The following is an 18860-nucleotide window of genomic DNA, read 5'->3' as shown; positions in this document are numbered from 1 at the left end:
TGAGTGGCATGGAGGTATTAATTTCTCTGATGAAGTATTAAGAAAGGCTTTATTAATTAGAGCAATCAACCTGAAACCTAGCCCACCGAAACCCTTTAGGGAGAAAACAACCTTCCATTTACATAGATGAATAGAACTGTATACCGAGACTTCCTTGAAATGTTTTGAACTCCTATGAGACCTTATTTGAATTCCAAGTTATGGATTCAATAGCTTCCAAACTTTGAAGTTAAATGAATTATTAAGGTATGAGAATTAGTTGGTATTTTGGAGTCTTTGGGATGATCTTGTAGACAAAACTAATACTGGTTTAAATGATTGCGTTGTGTGTATCCCATGCGCTTATGACAAAACAGGTATCACTATCATAAATGGTCACATTTAACCCAAATGCAATTGATACAATAAATCAGTAACTGCAAGTTTCCTTTTAATTAAAAAAAAAGAAAATAATAAATAATTTAAAAAGATAGGACCCATTAATAATAATTAGGATTATAATTTGGGTAGACCCAATCCAAGTCTGACTAGGTCCAAATAGGGGTGGCCATGAGTTGAGTTCTTCACAAGTTATTCGAGCTCGATTCTACTCAGTTTGAATCGAGTTTTGAGTTGAACTCGAGTTCGAGTTCGAGCCTAATAGAGCTCGGCAAGTTCAAATATATATATATATATATATAATAAAATTATAGAAAATGAGATATATATATAATAAAATTATAGAAAATTATATATATAATAAAACTATAGAAAATGATATATATAATAAAAATATTATAATTCCTAATTTTTTAAATATCAAATAATGAAATAAAAAAATATTTTTATATATAATTTTTTTATTTTTATAAATTTTTTTCTCAAATTGAACTCGAGCTTACGAATTTTTGACTCGAGCCAAAATCGAGCTCAAGGTTCTATCTTGAGCCTCGTACTATTTGGCTCGGCTCAGTTCGAATCCACTCCTAAGTCCAAATTGAGCAGGCTGAACTTCAATTTGGGTTCTAGGATGGATTTCGTGTAGAAAATTTGAACTTTGGTCTAAACTGATGCCCAAACTTAAACTCTACATCTATAATATGATACTCGTCTTTGGTTTGGTGCAGGTTAGAAAATTGAACTTAATAATATAATAAATGTTATTTTATACCTTTACTCTTTACCTTTTACCAAGCATATGCCCTTACACCAGTCATCTCTTATATACACAATCTATACATATATACAATATGTAGACCTGTTCATGGACTGGGCTCGGGCTTGACTTTATTCTAATGGGCCCAAGCCCGAGCCCAAATTGGGCTCAAAGCACAGTTGATGAACAGGTCTAACAATAAATATGTGGTCAATCAGCGCCTTAAATTAGGGCTACAGCAAATGGGGCCGGATCTGTTAACAATAAAATACTCTTCTAACAAGTTTCAGCATGATCAGTGTTCACACATCTTACCATGAGACTGGACTCACCATGGTAAGATGTAAGAGCACAGATCATGTTAGAATTTGTTGAAAAAGTATTTCGTTGTGTGCAGATCTCATCTCACAGCGTATATCATAACAAATTATGGAAGAGTAGCTGACTCACCGTATTAAGCAACTATAGACGGAAGAAACCTCTTTTACCAATCATCCTCTTAAGCTAGGGTTCTAATAATAAACTATGAAGCACACTCATGGATAGCTTTCCTCATTGTGTTTACTTTAGTTAGCCATTGAAAACGTATCTGATTTACTTGTGAACATAATAGGAATAATTGTTTAGCTTGGACTCCAATTCTTGTAGTTTACAGATATTGTGTTAAAATATCCAAAACAATTCAATCAAATCCATAATCTGATAAGCCAAACCACGACTTGATTGTGTTTACTTTGGCAAAACGTATCTGATTTACTTGTGAACATGGGAATACTTGTTTATCTGGGACTCCAATTTTTATGCATTCTTGGAATGTTTTCAAAACTGGACCGGATCGGACGATCAGACCAGAAAAACTAAAAATTGGTCACTGGTTTTGTTTCAGTTCAGAACGGCTTTTTGGTAAAAAATTATTAATTTAGTCAGCAAACCATTGATCTAAACAATTGAACCATCGACCTGTTGGCCCAAACAACAGTTGTAGCCGTTTTTACTTTTATTATTATTATTATTTTTTATCAGAATAGGCCATCTGTTTGGGTCAAACAGTTGGACTATTTGACCCAAAAACTGTACCAGAATCGTTACGTATCAGCACATTTCTGAGCCTTCCCAATACAAAAATAAATAAATAAAACACACAAAAAAAAAAAAACACCAATACTACACATTACCGGCATATCATACCAGCCTTGTATCAATATTTAAAACCTTGGTTAAAATATCCAAAGCCATCCAACAGTTAAACAGCCAAGTCTGTTACTTATTTCTATCCTACCACTGAAAATATATGGAGAGTTGGAGACTTACATAAGTAAGAAAGAAAGAAAAATAAAGTTTTAATCAACAATTAAGGATAATGTGAATTTGAGGTCGGGGAGGTAATTGAAGGCGGCAAATAGGGCATGAATTGGACCTGGACAACCAGCTGTCGATACAAGAAGTGTGGAATCTATGGTTGCAGCCGGGGAGCACCCGGCAGCGGCTGTCTTCCGTGAGAGCATCCAAACAGATGGCGCATTCGGAACTGGAATCTTCTCCGTCACCCACATCCACAGTCGGATGGGATCGAACCGACAGAGGCAAAGATGGATCAGGACGATGGCCACGGCGTCTTTGATTCGACATTCTCATCTCCATGCACTTGCGGTAGAGAGAGCAAGTAATATTGACCATGAAATAGAATGCAATGAAATAGCCGAAGAGCAGAAAACATAAGGCCGTAAACGTGAAGACACCATTGAAGGAAGACGTAGCAGCGGGAGTAGCAAAGGAAAAAGGATTATCTACTGGCGGGAGCATTGCTTTTTTTGGCTTTTTGCTTTTGCTTTTGGTTGGTGGTTTTGTTGCTAGATGAATGGTGATGTAAACTGTAAAGATCTGTTACACACTCAACTCCTATATATAGCATGTACGTACGGGAGAATGGAATTGTAGTCCTGTTTGGACCAGGGTTCAAACTTCAAAACTAAAATCTTCTCCTCGTTGGGTACGGATTATGTCCTGATTTTTTTTGGATCTAATGTAGCACATCTGCTGTGACCGTGGTTGCAGATTATCTTACAACCGTCCACGTGTCCAGCCTTTCGGCCACATGGGATGGGACCACGTGTGACTCACCTGAAGAGTGAAGAGCAATATCCTCCCGCAGAGATGATCAGTTGTCCTTCCTCCTTCCTGTATAAAACCCACTTCGACCATTAGCATCTCTCCCTCTTTTTCCCTCTCTCTCTCTCTCAGTGTGTGAGCCTGTTTTACTCGTAAATGGCGGCCGCCAGCTTCTCCCCATCTGTAACTTCTCCTGTTTCTTCATCCAAAACCCTAAATCCAGTCTCGAAGACCCTAGGCCTGAGGCTGGGCTTTCAATATTCCTCTTCTAAAACCCTGAGACTTCTCCTTGCCCGTGTCTCGACGAGTTGTGCCGCTTCCACCAGGGGATCCGCTCTCGGAGCTCGCATGGTCTCAGTACCTGCGATCAAGCCCATGATTTCGCTCGATTTCGAGACTTCTGTGTTCAATAAGGAGAAGATAACCCTTGCTGGTCATGACGAGGTAAAGCCACTACATTTCTCCGTTCAATTTTATCTCAGTCTATAAGCTTTTTCTTTCCTCTTTCTTTTTGGACCATTTTTGTTTATCCCTTTGGGTATTTTTGCAGTATATTGTGAGAGGTGGGAGAGATTTGTTCCCCTTGCTGCCAGATGCCTTCAAGGGGATCAAGCAGATTGGCGTCATTGGGTGGGGGTCTCAGGTGAACTTCGTGTTCTTCAGTTCTTGCATGAGTTTTACGGTTCTGGTTGAAATTATGGGTGTGGTAACTCGATTCAGATTATTCTTTTCTGTAACACGACTTCCTTCTCCCTTAACTTTTTGCTATGTGTTGTAGTTTTCTGACATAGTATTTGTTTGGTTTGTCTTTGTGGCGTGAATGCCATCTTCAATGTCCACTTATTTCCTTTTTCCCCCGATGGCCATAACACTACTGATATTTGCTGGTATTTTGGGGGTGATGTCGCCTACGGTTAAAATGCTATAGATGTTGATCTTGTTTAGCTTCAGTTGTAGCGTCATGGTTGTTGTCTTGGACATTATACAAATATTATTCATTATGATCTTTAAACTGATCTCTTTTCTACCATAAAAGTTTTCAACTTTGTAATTATTTTCTCCTTTGTAACTGTGGTTCTTTTATTTAACAACTACCATACGAGAGTTGTATAGACAATTTATTGTTTCTTTAATTCTTTTGACTCTGTCGATTTATTTGATGCCTGTCTAAGATTATCCCTTTGACACTGACAAGACTGCTGCACTTTAATGTGTGTGACCTCATCTCTTTATAGTTCCAGAATTGATTTTTGATGTATATTTCCATTTTCTTTGATATTTCCTTAATTCCTTTAGAAGCTGCATATTAATATTTCCAGGCGTATTAAGTAATTACTCTCCCTTTGCATAACATTTAGGGGCCTGCCCAAGCTCAGAACTTGAGAGATTCTCTTGCAGTAGCAAAATCCGACATTGTGGTCAAGGTGAATTATTTATTCATATATGTTTATCCAAAACGAATTTCTTACTGATAAAAGAAGCAAAAGATTTTCTTGCATCTACATTTCTATATCCAATCAATGACAATCTCAATTTAGTTATCTTGTCGTTTTCACAGATTGGTCTGAGGAAGGGCTCACGTTCCTTTGAGGAAGCTCGTGCTGCTGGTTTTACCGAAGAAAGTGGTACCCTGGGTGATATATGGGAAACTATTTCTGGCAGTGATCTGGTGTTGCTATTGATTTCCGATGCAGCACAGGTTAGAAGATTTTACACAGAGATGATAGATCTACCCTTTCTTTGTGGTGCTTCAGTCAAATCATTCCCCCCACCCATCCACCATTCTTTCTCTTTTTCCCCATTTTGTTTGTCTATGATTGCATTGCAGCCACAACAGTCCAGGTCCAGAAGACTTTTACTAGCATATGATATTAACATCTTGCAAATCTTTAAAAGTTTCTTAGTGGAATTTTGGTTTTATCATTCTGCAAAACACAAGAGACCCTACTGATTAAGAGTTACACAATTGACTCAACTCCATATTTCCTTTTACTTAATCAAGATGAATTTTAACCTATTAAAATAAAATAAAAGAAGGATATAGAAAATGGAACAAAACTAAAAGACTTGATCAATTGGTTCATCTTACAAGCACAATATATTATACAAGCTTCTCTATGAGGTTTCTTCTACATTTGCCAGTTTTTTATAGTAAAAACTTCTACTGTTATTGACTGTTAAAATGAATAATCCACGAGGTGGATTGGTTTCCAGTTAAGCTAAGGTTGTCTTTGGATCCAGGCAGAATTGAGGGGCTCAATTCCACAAGTTGCAGGATTCTGCTAATTTGGCTCCATTTTCACAAGGAAGTGGAATTTGAAACCTAGAATAATTTATGGAGCCATTTGTTGAAGTTTCTCAACTGAAAAGCTTATTGCTTTGTCCTTTGGTGAACAAGTTTCTGAGGAGGTTGTGAGCTTCTAATAGCTGAAGGAAAGCTGGTAGATTACTACTATACCCTTGTATATTTTACTAAGTAGTTATTTTATCCACTAAATGACAAAGCAATAAGTCATTCAGTTAAGGAACTTAGCTGTTATCAAAGGCCCCTAGTTACGTATGAGTTTTACGAAGAGGTGAGAATGGATTAAAATTCCAATTCCATTGCTGTGATCCAAACACTTGACCACTTAAGTAATATCTGTAGCACAAACCGTTGCTGGTCCCAGATACTACCTGGGTTTTTGGGAGAGATGGATAGATAAACTTTTGGAATTTTTTGCACAAAGACTTGAACCTATGTTGGCACACTTGTCAGCCTGAGGTTTTACCATTGTACCAAGCATAGCCCCTCAAGGTATATCTGTGACAGATTTTAAAATGAACTATGCACGTATTCCTAGTTATTTGCCTTTCTTTTTAACTTCTGAACAACTTTTTGTGCTAATGGTTTGCTCGATCCTTGGTTGCAGGCAGATAATTATGAGAAAGTATTTTCTCACATGAAGCCAAACAGCATACTTGGTCTTTCTCATGGGTTTCTTCTTGGACATTTACAGTCATTAGATCTTGATTTCCCTAAGAACATTAGTGTTATCGCTGTATGCCCCAAGGGAATGGGCCCCTCTGTCAGAAGACTGTATGTCCAAGGCAAAGAGATAAATGGCGCAGGAATCAATTCTAGCTTTGCTGTCCACCAGGTCTCTGTTATCTTCTGAATGACCATTTTTTCTTCTCTGGGATTTAAATTTAAAAGGCAAAGTTTTTGGGTTTATTTGGCTCTCTTTTAAGTGGAACTTTTGGCTTTATTACAAATAATAAAAAAAAACTTCGGTTCAATTTGTTGCAGTACAACTTCATTTGCACTGGTGCAAAATGTATGGGAGTGCAACTTCTGCATCCAGCTTGGTTTGCACTGCTAATAAAGAGACCAGAAACTGCCTCTCTATTGCACAGATTTATATTTATATTTTCAATCTATTGAAATTATTCAAATAATCTTGTGCAGGATGTTGATGGTAGAGCTACAGATGTTGCGCTTGGGTGGTCAGTGGCCCTTGGCTCTCCGTTTACATTTGCCACTACACTGGAACAAGAGTATAAAAGTGACATTTTTGGGGAGCGTGGTAAGCTCATTAGTGTCTTATTAGCTGTCATTTTTTGTTGATAATCTTGTTACGATTTCTTATTTATTGTTTTGTCGATTTATTCTTCTAGTCACATGTTTGATTTATAGGCATTTTACTTGGTGCTGTTCATGGAATTGTGGAGTCCTTGTTCAGAAGGTACACTGAGAACGGTATGAGTGAAGATCTTGCTTACAAAAATACCGTCGAGTGCATTACAGGAATTATATCCAAGACCATCTCAACTAAGGTTATTCTAGAATTCTTCTTCCATTCCCCATTTCTGCCTCTGCTTTTGGAAATTGTGCTGAATGGGATTTTTTGTTTCATTTTCTTTTCCGTAGGGCATGCTGGCTGTCTATAATGCCTTGTCAGAGGATGGTAAAAAGGAATTCGAAGCTGCCTACAGTGCTTCATATTATCCTTGTATGGATATCCTGTACGAGTGCTATGAAGATGTGGCTTACGGGAGTGAGATTCGGAGTGTTGTCTTGGCGGGGCGTCGCTTTTATGTATGCGTTATGACCATATCCACTCCTACCATCTCTATGTTTTTGCCCATAATGTTGTGTTGTCTTAATATCTGGTCTTTGATTTAACCACTTAGATTACCTTGAAGTTTCACAATCATTTTCACATAGTACCAACTAAGGAGGTGTTTGGGATTGAATATGATTCCTCTGATGAGATTTTTCATAAATCATCATCAATCCGAAACACCTCTTTAGTTGGCACTATGTGAAAATGATTGTGAAGCTTCAAGGCAATCTAGTTGGTTAAACCAAAGACCAGATATAAATCACTGATGGAGAAATTGTTCGTTTGGTACCATTGCTGCCATGTCAACCGATTCCCGAGTTTGCTTGGTAGTGATTATTAGCAGTGATTTTTCCTTTTTAGGAACTATCTCCCCTATCCATATTACATGCCACGTCATCCAAAAAGATCAGAATCGGCCTGAAAAGAGGAACCCTATAAAAAAGGGTGATCCCTCTTTTCAGCCCAATTTTAATAATTGATTTCTGACCAACATAGAAATTGGCCAACCAAACAGCAAAATAATCAGTAATTTTTGAACAGGAAAAAGAGGGTTTACCAGCATTCCCGATGGGTAAGATTGACCAGACCAGAATGTGGAAAGTTGGTGAACGAGTACGATCAACAAGGCCAGAGGGGGATTTGGGTCCGTTGCATCCTTTCACTGCTGGTGTCTATGTGGCATTAATGATGGCTCAGGTAAGAGATACATTCCTATTATTAGTAGATTGATCTGAACCATGTTTTTATTATCATTCGATTGACATTTGTGAGTTTATTTTATCATCAAACATTTCAGATTGAGGTATTGAGGAAGAAGGGTCACTCTTACTCAGAGATCATCAATGAAAGTGTGATCGAGTCAGTTGATTCATTGAACCCTTTCATGCATGCACGTGGAGTCTCATTCATGGTTGATAACTGTTCCACAACTGCAAGGTTGGGATCTAGGAAGTGGGCTCCGCGCTTTGATTACATTCTTACCCAACAGGCTCTTGTGGCTGTGGACAAAGGCACTCAAATTAACCAGGACCTCATCAGCAACTTCCTGTCTGATCCTGTGCATGGAGCCATTGAAGTCTGCGCTGAGCTAAGGCCAACTGTCGACATATCAGTACCTCCTGATGCAGATTTCGTTAGGCCTGAGTTGCGTCAATCTTGAAATTAGACTTGAGATGAGGCGGCTATAGCCTATATCCACCTGTGTCCTTTTTTATAGTTGTTGCTTTGAATTAGCTTTCATGAGGAGGATATCTAGGATGAATCCGTTTCTTTTTTTTTTTCCTGCATCAAGTGCTCTTACGAGTTGTAACGTTGTAATGTTGTGCTGAGTTTTGTGAACCGTGCAGAGATTAATAACACATCTTTATCTATTTAGTATTATTACTGCTGTTGACTATAATTATTTAATAAATTGCAACTCCACTGGCAGAGTTAATTTGATGCTTTGTGGAATCATATGACATGCAGTTGGCACTATTTGGAGGGGGAGGTTGGTCATGTGCAAAATTGACATCCCACCAACTCAAATAGCAATCCTTAAAAAATATGCTTATACGAGGGATTTTGCGCCAAGCCTCCAAAACCCGGCATAATTGGGTTGACTTATGAATCAGTATTGACAATATCAACTGATTGAACATCGGTCCATCGGTGGTTTGTCTGTATGACCACCGAGTGGCAGCTTAAGAAAAATTAGGGTAAAAGATTAAAACCTCCCCTAATATTCTACCCAAATTCTGAAGCATCCCTTCATTAAAACCACTTTACAGATAATAGCTGAAGAGATCCTCTGATTGGCTTCATAAAACCACTTTACATGCGTTTGTATATTTTACAAAAAAAATTGTTCAAAAAAACTAAAAACAGATTTAATTTTTTTGTAAATAAGGTCCTTTATTCAAGTTTGCGTTTGTATATTTGACAAAAAAATTGTTCAAAAAAACAAAAATCAGATTTTATTTTTTTATAATAAGGTCCTTTATTCAAGTTTGCGTTTGTATATTTTACAAAAAAAAATGTTGAAAAAAAATAAAAACAGATTTTATTTTTTATGAATAAGGTCCTTTATTCAAGTTTGCGTTTGTATATTTTACAAAAAAAATGTTCAAAAAAACAAAAAAACAGATTATTTTTTATAAATAAGGTCCTTTATTCAAGTTTGCTTTTGATGGGTGAGGAGAGGTTTGTATCCACATAAGACAATCGATTGAGGCAAAGAGGTAATAAAGGGTATCATCGAAATTAAAAAAAAAAAATAACAGAAAATGATGTCATGTGCTAACAAACAGAAGGAGAATTTAAAGGATGGGAGGTTTGTGCCCATTGATGTCATTTAAGAGGTGAAATTTAAGTTCAATTTGAAAAGTGAGAGGATGTTTCAGTATTTAGGTGAAATTTCAGGGGAGATTTAACTCCTCTACCCTAAAAATTATGATTAAATGAACCATAACAGGCCAAAAGCCCAAATTTTATGGGGATCTGTCTGATTGTCCAATGCAGTCTTGATGAATGAAAGGTGGCAACTGGCAACTGGCTCATATTAAGGTCTAGCTGGTTAGAGGACTCCTGGGATCGAATCCCTCCGGTGGATTATGGATTTGAGCCTTTGGGAGATAAGCTACCCCGTTGTGACGAGCAGCTCCGTGGAACCAAAAAGAAAAAGAAAACATTGGAGAAAATAAAAATCTTTAATCTCAGTTCTTAATCTAGGACAAACATTGTTTTCATGTAAAACTGATTTTGGCATTTTTCCTGTTGTTATCAAACATTAGTACACCGCCAAATCAAACGTTTATGTATGGATGAAAAAGTGATTGATGGGCAAACCCAACTTATAATTTATCATCACGTCCATCAGTCCGTGGCTGATATCTCCCTTTGGTTCACCTTTAATTGAAAATTTGAAACAACGTGCTTATGAATGAGTATATCCTATGTCCAGGGTTATCATGTATCGGAGTTCTCAGATAAGTCTCTACCATATTCCCAAGAATTTTGAATTTTATGGCTTCATAAGGATATTCTCATACCTCCCCCTCTCCCCCAACTAAAAATAAGAGGAAAATGAACTGAAAAACATGAAACCCAAATTGGCACCCTTAGAAAATATAAAGCCAGGATTGGTGATCGATTGGCAAACCAGTTAAAGGTAAACCAAGCGATTTTGCAGTCTGCACAAGTTGTCCCATTTGCACCAGGAACCGGTAAAGATGCTACTCGTCATAATATGAAGTTGGACTTTTTGAGCAGCTCTCAATTTCATGAAGTTCCAGTAACTTCTTTTCTGGGTTGCAAAGCCCTGTGTGAAGATAACCATGTTAGTATTATTAGTGGCTATCGATCTCTCAGATAGGTGAACTATAGTTCTGCTAAATTAATCCTTCTGGGCAAATTATATATAGGAAAAAAGCCTCCCACATCTTGATAACAGTCAACTAATCAAAGACAACATCCAATTCAATAGTTTACAGAGATCTTCAACCAAATATTCAACAAGTAATTTCTAACCTGTATCTGATCAAAATGGAACTTCTATATTACAGTTTTATTTTATATCAAATGACCAAATTAGTGGACTCAACTGGACAAATCTAAGGACCTAAAGAAACCAGCTTGCTGAGTTGGTTCTATGTGCAATGATCTTCCACCACTGGGTTTAGATCCACAAAAGGACCATAACTCAATGTCGGTCCCAGCTAGGGGTGTTTATTGTACGGTTCAAACAGCAAATGGTTTGGTTTGGTCTGCAAATTTCTCAAACCGTAATTTACTGGTTTGGTCTGAGGTCTTCTCCAAACAGCACAGAACCGGACTGTGAACACCCCTAGTCCTAGAAATCTGGGGTCATGGGAAGGGTGGACTGGATAAGTACCTAATCTTTAGCTTCTTCTTTTCTTTTTTAATGGCTGCTGTCATACTTGAATCCACATTCTCATGCTTGTCAGCCTGAGGTTTTACCATTGCCACAAGCAAATGAAGCAATAGTCTCTAGTTTTAGATCCATCTTTACCTATAAATTTGCTAAACACCCCATCATGGGTTCAGCAGGCCACTTGGCATAATTAATCCAGAAAAATAATTAGGTATATAACAGACAGCCACACTGTACTTATGGGGTAGTGACACTGCCCTCTGAACTTTTTTTTTTTGATGAATAAAATTAGAGGGTGGCGTGATTCGAACCCAAGACACCTACGCCCAATAATTAAACACACCTTTAACCACTAAGCCAACATTCATTTTATAAACATTTCTAAAATTAAACACCCTCTGAACTTTGTTTTGCAACAAAGCTCTCCCTGAACTTCTGGATTCCAGCACTTTTCTCCCACCATTAGCATTCCATTAGTTAATTTCATGGAATATTCCTTAAACATTTCTAAAACCACTACCCTTTATGTTATTTTATCATTTTATGAGACCATTTTACCTAATGTAGTTTTTCTAAAATCTCAACCCTTGAGAATGATATGGTTATTTTCATCATTTTGATATTTATTACTGTCTACCAAATGGATCTTGAATGTGAAATTTAGTAATTTTACTTTCACTGTCAACCCCATTAGTGGGTCAGGGGGGAAAAGTTCTGGAATCAAGAGGTTTGAAGAGGTACCCAAGGTAATAAAATAGATTTTAGTCATTAATAAAAAGTATAAAAAGAAAAACTATAAGCACCAACCTGAACACTTGGGAATATCCCACACAGCAATAGATGATGGTGTGCACTCTGGTTCACATAGTGCTTGATTGTCCTCATGGTTGACATTCATTGCAAGCATCCATGCACCAATTGTAACGTCCTCATTACTGAACATTCGGAAACTGTAATTTCACAAAAGAAATATAGTCATTGTTAGATAGGAGGTGGAAATTCCAAAAAATATGAGATATTGTATGTAGATGATAACTATCATTATTTTCAAAAGCTGTTTCACCCAGAAAACCAAAGGTGGCAATTTTGACCTACCCAACAGCAAACTTGTTATGAACCTGTTTTATTTATTTGTTTGTTTTCATGTTTCTAGTTTGATAGCCCCCACTTCATACTTGGGACAGGTTGGGATGGAGATTATAACAATATCTGAGATAACCCAGCCAGCCAGTATCAGCCCCTTTTATAGTAGTTGTAGGTGGATAAGGTAATAGGCTAGTCAGGAACTCAGGGTGGCAGATTAAAGCTACCAACTAGTTGTACCAACTATTAGCTATACAATTGAATTTTCTTCCTAAGAATATGTTAGGCTATAATAACTACAAAAAGAAACATTTAGCCAAAAAGTGTTTTATTGACACAAATATGGGAATCAGAATTTGATGAATCTCAGGGAGTATGACTTGGCAAGAAGTCAATGACTCTTGGAAACATCTACAAAAGATTATAAACTATTAAAATAGTCCATATGTTTTCTTCCAATTCTAACATTATATACCTATGAATAAGGTCTGTACCTTTATCTCTGTTGCTTAATAATGGTTTTAGAAAAAAACGAAATCCATTGTGTACATTAACTATACATTTATGTCAAATAAGCATGTAGATAAAAGAAATATTATGTAAAAGTGGCAATTAATAATTCATGGAGTGCCAAAATCGAATGTATGTCCAACATGGACATTTTATCCACTTAGGAGAGTCCATGCAACACTGGATGAAAATCTAATAAAGTGAATTCTCTTCCTTTATTGGTATTGAAAGACTTCCTACAATTACAATAGGGATTAATATAGCACATCTATCTAGTTCTATGTTAACAGTTCCCTGGTACCACCCCTTCCCTTCTGATATCTAAGATAACCATGGCATGAAAGTAATGGTTACTGGTTAAGTCCAGCTATACACAGCTACACGCTTTAATTACTCAGATTGGATCTATTGAAGAGAAAACTTGCTGAAAAACATATTTAGTGGAATCTCTGAGAACATACGTTGCAAGTTACTGGTTAAATCTGAGATCTAATATCTAGGGTCTGCATGATATTCTTTACTGCCTTTCATTAGGGAAGAAATAACATTAAAATGATCAAATAGACAGAAACAAAAAATAATGACAAGATTTACCATAATATGTATTAAATCATCTATTTTTATGAAAACCATATTCAAAGAAAATCTTTATAACATTTCCATCAAACAATGAATTATTAATGGAGTGAAAATGCATTTGAGTTTTGTTTTGGATCGATATGAAAATGCATTGAAGTTCAATACACATTAGACATTACAAAAAAGTCAGTAATGTGATATGTTAATTGAATTTGGTGAATGTGTGCCACAAATGAAAACCACAAGATCCAGTACCAGTCTTTCCATGTGAGAGTGAGGAATAAATTATGAAACGATTGAGTGTAAATACTTGACTGGATAGGAAAAAGATCTTTACCTGTCATTTCTTAAAGCAACTAAGCTTGCTACCACATCCGCTGAAAGAGCATATATAGGACCATAAGCATGGAGAAAGTATTCCTTTCCTAGTAAATAAGATAGTGGCTCATACCTGAATTAATGCAAATTATCCAAACATTACATTATTGAAAAGACATAAGGCAGGGCAATCACCATTTTGAGATGTAAATGGTTAAAAATCACAAGTTCTAACCATAATGAATGACAATATTACAACTAACCATTTGAGAGTTGGTTCAGTGAAAACTGGACCTTTTTTCATGCATCCAAGGTAAGTTTGAGGGTGAGAACGTTCTTTTGCCAAGAGTAGTGAAAGACGATCTAGTTATCAGAGAGAAAAGCTGTGAATTTACAAGTGTGGGAAAGAATGGAAGACACTATTGCACTAGAGTAAAATTCCAAACATGTCACCTGGCCTCAAATATATATCATCATCAGCCTTAACATAGAAATCTGAATCAATAAGTGCATAAGCAGCTTTAAAGAAAGCTAACCTGCAACAGAAAGACTATATAAGAGTTTTGTGCCAAAAAAAATTGAAAGGAATAAAAAAAGCATAACCAGATGAACTATACTAATCTACTTTTGGTACTAACGTTTTATACGGGAGCTTGCTATACTCTTCCTCGATATCTAAGAGCATGAAATCATCATACTCTGCCACCTCTTTTCTGAGCTCAGACATCTTTGAATTATCATGTGTTCTTCCTATGACAAATCGAAAAGCCAATCCCGTAGACTCTTCCAAGCTGCAGGAAATTTGCAGAATTCAAAAGGGTGAAGATAAGGAAAGAAACTTTAACAGTCTATAAATTCGCTACTTAAAATCATTAAATGTATTCAACGGGTAACAGTACTTTTATCACATCCAGACAACATATGACAACTAATTTACTACGCTTCCCATCTTTGGAATTTGAATCTAATCCTTGCAAGATTTCCAACTTTCTTAATTCACTTATGACATAAGCCAAAACCATAAAATGAGCATTGTCACATCTTAACGGATAAAATAGAGGAAAATAAGACAAAGAAATCAAAGTTCAAGATCCAAGGTGGGAAAGTTACCGTTGAAGGCCTTGCTTATCAGAAGGCATCCAAGTCTTCCGCAACGATCTTCGCCTTCCAACGGATCCAAAACCAGTCTGTATTCCCACAAATCCCATCACTTTGTACCTTTTCTGATCCCCATCAGAACTAACGCGATTCAGATCCTCAACATCTTTCCCCTTCTCCCAAACAACAGAGACAGATCTAGCTACCCTATTCTTACATTTATACCCAGGAGCAGGCTTTAAAATGGACACCAATCCAAAAGCCAAACTAGTGATTCCAATAAGAAGACAAAAGGCCAAAAACGAAGATCTCCGAACGTAAGAATACCTCGATGGGCGAGGGTAGTAGGCCTTAGGAGACGAAGGCATATCTTCTAAGTATCGCCTTCATAACCATAGAAAACTAGGGTTTTCTTAGAAGAAAACTAGGGGTTGCAGGAAGAACAGTAAGGTTACTGAGATTGCAGAGAAGTTACAGAAATCAGAGATTTCTCAGCAGAGCCAGAAACGAATGCCGGAGAGCATTCATTGCGCGAAAATTAAAAGAAGAAGCAACTGAATTACTAATTTCACTTCAAGGAATGGAACATAATAAGAGATCTAAAAAGGAAAAAATTTGAAAATAATAAATAGAATAAAAAAATAAAAAGTAAAAGAATGTATGATAACGTATAGATTGATCTCCGGTGAGAGTTTTGTGCAGGATGAGATACCAAAGAACAAAGTAGAGGAGACCGGCTCTAGTCCCAACAACGGTCCAACAATCAGTCACAACAACCTATAGAGCCGCCTGTCGAGTGGAAATGCGGGTTGTGCTAAAGGTTCAAAGTATCGTTACGTATCGGCCGATACGTATCGTTTCGGGACCCTTCCGATATGATTTTACAGTGGGTGTATCGGGGTCTGACCGGTTCAAGGAATGAAGGGGTCCTAGGCCGGTTCACCTGGACCAGTTTTGAAAAAAATAAATAAAATTAAAAGAACGATTATCAAAACACCCGATATACCCCTAGTGGCGTATCGAACGTATTGACATTTTGAACCTTAGTTATGCTCCGCCTACAGTGTTTTAGTACACAGTATACTTGGCCCACGTGTTGTGTTGGTAGCAGATCCCAACCCCTGACATAATAGTTGCAAATTTGCAATTACAATTGTTCTCAGCCGTCGTTGACCGGATGATCAGACCGAGCCAGTTTTGTTTCATTCTTAATCCGGTATTTGGCCAAAAAACATTGATTTAGCTAACAACCTGCTGACATGATGGTTGAACCGTTGATTTATTCAATGGTTTTGGCTGTTTTTTAATTTTAATTATTTATTTTTCAAGCTAAAACAGATTATGTATTCAAACCGGATGGTCCAACCATTGGCCTGAAAAGCGATGGTCAGAACGATTCCACTTCTGCGTCATTTTTTTAAAACCTTTGCATTGCACAAAACGAAAAAATAGAATTCCGCCTACACGCTCTAAATCGTTTGGTTGGGCTATTATAACAATTGTGGAGGCAAGGGCCGCCTTGGTGGCTTATGACTGGCCACTAAGTTAAGAGATTTACAACCCATTTTGGTAGGAGATAGGAAGCTTATTGTCCATTGCATCAATGGAATTTTGGAGCTATCTTTGGAGAATCAAGAAGATAAATTGATGATGATGATGATTGATGAATGCCTCTAGATCGCAAGTAGGATTGAGCTCAAACACGTTAGGCAGTCCGGATCAGATGAGTAAGCACTTCAAAAAAAAATTTGGCATCTGTCCTTTTAAATACCCTACTTTACCCTTGAAAAAGATTAAAAATAAATTGAAGGAATTTTTATAATTCAGTCCACCCTAGAGGTAGGATTTATAGGGGTCGACTGAATCTGCCCATAGATTGATGTCAAATTCATGAGCAAAATTTATATAATATTAAATTTTAATATAATTGTCAAAATATTTATTAAGTACTCATTAATCGTCCTGTGCCTATTAGATTTGGAATCATTAGCAGGGATGCAATTCGGGATGGAGTTAATGCGAACCCAACTGGAGCTGTTGAACCCCTGACCCCAATTCTTTGGCCTTTGGGTTGGATTCCAGTTGGCCAGATTTTTCTACTTCCCTTTTGGTAAATGTTGGTATTAAATAAGGTCAAGGGTTCATGTTAATTTAATACTAGGGGAGGACGGCTGCGTTGCAGCGGCTATGAGAAAGATAAAGTAGTTTCCAAATAAATATTTTTTATGGGCTCATTATTTACATATAACGTACATTTAAGAATCTACTTAAATGTAAGTTCAGTTTCCATGGGTGAAAAGTCCGTTCAAATAGCATTTACAGCCTTGCATTAAGAATATTCTTATACTTAATACTTTATTTCATGGGGAAATATTCTAATAATAAAAGGTTGGAAGAGGTGTACTAATCAAAGCCAAACTCCTTAATATACCCTAAACTTTCAAAATCTATTTATATATACCTTGTTGACCAACCCCACATAACATATATTGGACAATTGTTAATGAACCGTTTAGAACCATTAATCTAAACGTTTTTATAATGTCAATATTGCCCTTATAACTAAACACCAAACCACAGATGGGCTTTTGGCAACAATTCGCAAACATGTTTGTATTTTTATCTTATTTCTGTTTACCTGAACACTATATTCATATTTTGTCCAACTCTACTGCTAAAAAACATTGAATTAAAGGACTTACTGGGATCATAGTAAAACTTGGGGACAATGAAAGCTTCTATTACACGAAGTGCAGATCTGTAGATTGACTACTGGAACTAGACTTTTCTCCTCTGCTGTGGCTTTTGCTTCCAATAAAAAGATTTCCAACCCGTTGCAGGGCTCCTTGTTCAAAATGGACAATTGAACTGCCAAATTTTCACAACAATAGAATAGTGAAGGTCAGGACTCAGAAAATCAAAATAAAAACTAAAACATTTGAAGGAAGAGAAAATGAAGAGATTGAAGGTTTTGAGGAAAAGGGTAAGTGTGACTTACGAGATTCCTTCTTGATTCCGTCGATGAGGAGGTCGATGGCTTCGTCTTCAACATCTTCGAAACGGATCAAGAAAAAGAGAATATCTTATAGGGCATCGATTTTTCAGGGTATAGCCTCTAATCTTGAACTTCCTTTGGACCTTCTTCCTCGTTCTTGTTCCCATCTTCTTCGCCCTGCTTACTCTCTCTCCCCTGTGCGTGTAACGACGGTTAACAATTAAAGGATTTGCTGGAGTTGGTGGGAAAAAAAAGGGTTATGATAGATACATTCAAGGTCTGAAAATCCCAAGGTTGATATATTTTCACCCACAGAAGTTAGAGAAGTCCATGGGTTGTATCCGGTTGGAGACTGGGTGGTGATTGCATTTGTCAACTCGTCAACTCCTTGACACTCTTTCCTTTCTCTCTCTCTCTCTCTCCACAACTCTTTCCATTCTTCCCCTTCTTTTTTTCTTCTTCCCTTCCCCTATTCCGCCACTGTCATTATAGTAGCAGATTCGGTCTCATATCCCCCTTCTCTCCCTCTCTCCCTCCCCCTTCTTTCCTTCCCTATTCTGCTACTCTTCTCCTTTTCCTTCTCCTTTGGTTCCATCCACCTCTGTCACCGCCAAGCTAGCAGTGGTAGTTCCTCTCCCTCAGTCTCCTCCCTCCTTCTCTCTCTTCGACATCATTGACGAGTTCACCTATTTTGAGAATTTAATAAACAGTTAAGGCTATTTTTGTCCTTTACCTTTTGTCTGGGTACATTTAAGTAGTTTATTAAATATAAAAAGGTATATATAAGTAATTATCCCTAAGTTTATTCAGGAGTTTGCAAGATTGAAAATCATTAAAAAAAGAAAAATAATTTGCAAGATTGAAAATCATTAAAAAAATAAAAAAATAATAATTTATTTTCATTAAACTAATTTTTTTTTTTAAAAAACAAAACCCACACAACCTCTCTATCTCTTTCTCTCCTAACACAGGAGACAGACCCTATCGGGTCCTAGATAACCCTTTCTCTCCCCCTCTTCTCTTCTCTCTTAAACCCCATTATGACAGAAGGTCCCA

At 37.0% G+C, this 18860-nt stretch overlaps 2 protein-coding genes and 1 long non-coding RNA gene across 3 annotated transcripts; 1 reads left to right on the top strand and 2 right to left on the bottom strand.

Moving 5' to 3' along the window:
* The first annotated feature begins 3129 nt into the window (after positions 1-3129).
* On the top strand, positions 3130-8730 carry LOC148873769 (ketol-acid reductoisomerase, chloroplastic). The gene is made up of 10 exons (XM_088963595.1): positions 3130-3688; positions 3795-3887; positions 4603-4668; positions 4803-4943; positions 6157-6384; positions 6693-6810; positions 6921-7060; positions 7155-7322; positions 7891-8046; positions 8147-8730. Exons 1-10 carry the CDS (start codon positions 3401-3403, stop codon positions 8507-8509), a joined length of 1761 nt encoding a protein of 586 aa, XP_088819721.1. The 5' UTR covers positions 3130-3400; the 3' UTR covers positions 8510-8730.
* Positions 8731-10163: 1433 nt separating this feature from the next.
* LOC148873768 (putative beta-1,3-galactosyltransferase 14) lies at positions 10164-15622 on the bottom strand. Its single transcript, XM_088963596.1, has 7 exons — positions 14822-15622; positions 14350-14502; positions 14165-14247; positions 13975-14074; positions 13731-13844; positions 12029-12171; positions 10164-10648 (listed from the first exon to the last, which is right to left on the bottom strand). Exons 1-7 carry the CDS (start codon positions 15175-15177, stop codon positions 10563-10565), a joined length of 1035 nt encoding a protein of 344 aa, XP_088819722.1. The 5' UTR covers positions 15178-15622; the 3' UTR covers positions 10164-10562.
* Positions 15623-17395: 1773 nt separating this feature from the next.
* On the bottom strand, positions 17396-18068 carry LOC148873767 (uncharacterized). Its single transcript, XR_016104780.1, has 2 exons — positions 17808-18068; positions 17396-17677 (listed from the first exon to the last, which is right to left on the bottom strand). It is a non-coding gene; the product is annotated as an uncharacterized LOC148873767 (long non-coding RNA).
* Positions 18069-18860: the final 792 nt, after the last annotated feature.

The sequence above is a fragment of the Nelumbo lutea genome, chromosome 1 (assembly GCF_056320005.1).
Source record: "Nelumbo lutea isolate HS-2025 chromosome 1, American lotus-T2T, whole genome shotgun sequence".
Taxonomy (NCBI): Eukaryota; Viridiplantae; Streptophyta; class Magnoliopsida; order Proteales; family Nelumbonaceae; genus Nelumbo; species Nelumbo lutea.
This window is presented reverse-complemented; position numbering and strand designations above follow the sequence as displayed.

What these genes read in the sequence shown, in the direction of transcription:
- LOC148873769 (XM_088963595.1), top strand. Translation starts at nt 3,401, where the DNA reads ATGGCGGCCGCCAGCTTCTCCCCATCTGTAACTTCTCCTGTTTCTTCA. An exon ending in TGACATTTTTGGGGAGCGTG is followed by an intron (nt 6,811 to 6,920) that starts GTAAGCTCATTA and finishes TTTGATTTATAG; the next exon opens with GCATTTTACTTGGTGCTGTT. An exon ending in TGGCATTAATGATGGCTCAG is followed by an intron (nt 8,047 to 8,146) that starts GTAAGAGATACA and finishes CAAACATTTCAG; the next exon opens with ATTGAGGTATTGAGGAAGAA.
- LOC148873768 (XM_088963596.1), bottom strand. Translation starts at nt 15,177, where the DNA reads ATGCCTTCGTCTCCTAAGGCCTACTACCCTCGCCCATCGAGGTATTCT. An exon ending in GATAAGCAAGGCCTTCAACG is followed by an intron (nt 14,503 to 14,821) that starts GTAACTTTCCCA and finishes AATTTCCTGCAG; the next exon opens with CTTGGAAGAGTCTACGGGAT. An exon ending in AGCAAGCTCCCGTATAAAAC is followed by an intron (nt 14,248 to 14,349) that starts GTTAGTACCAAA and finishes TTTCTGTTGCAG; the next exon opens with GTTAGCTTTCTTTAAAGCTG.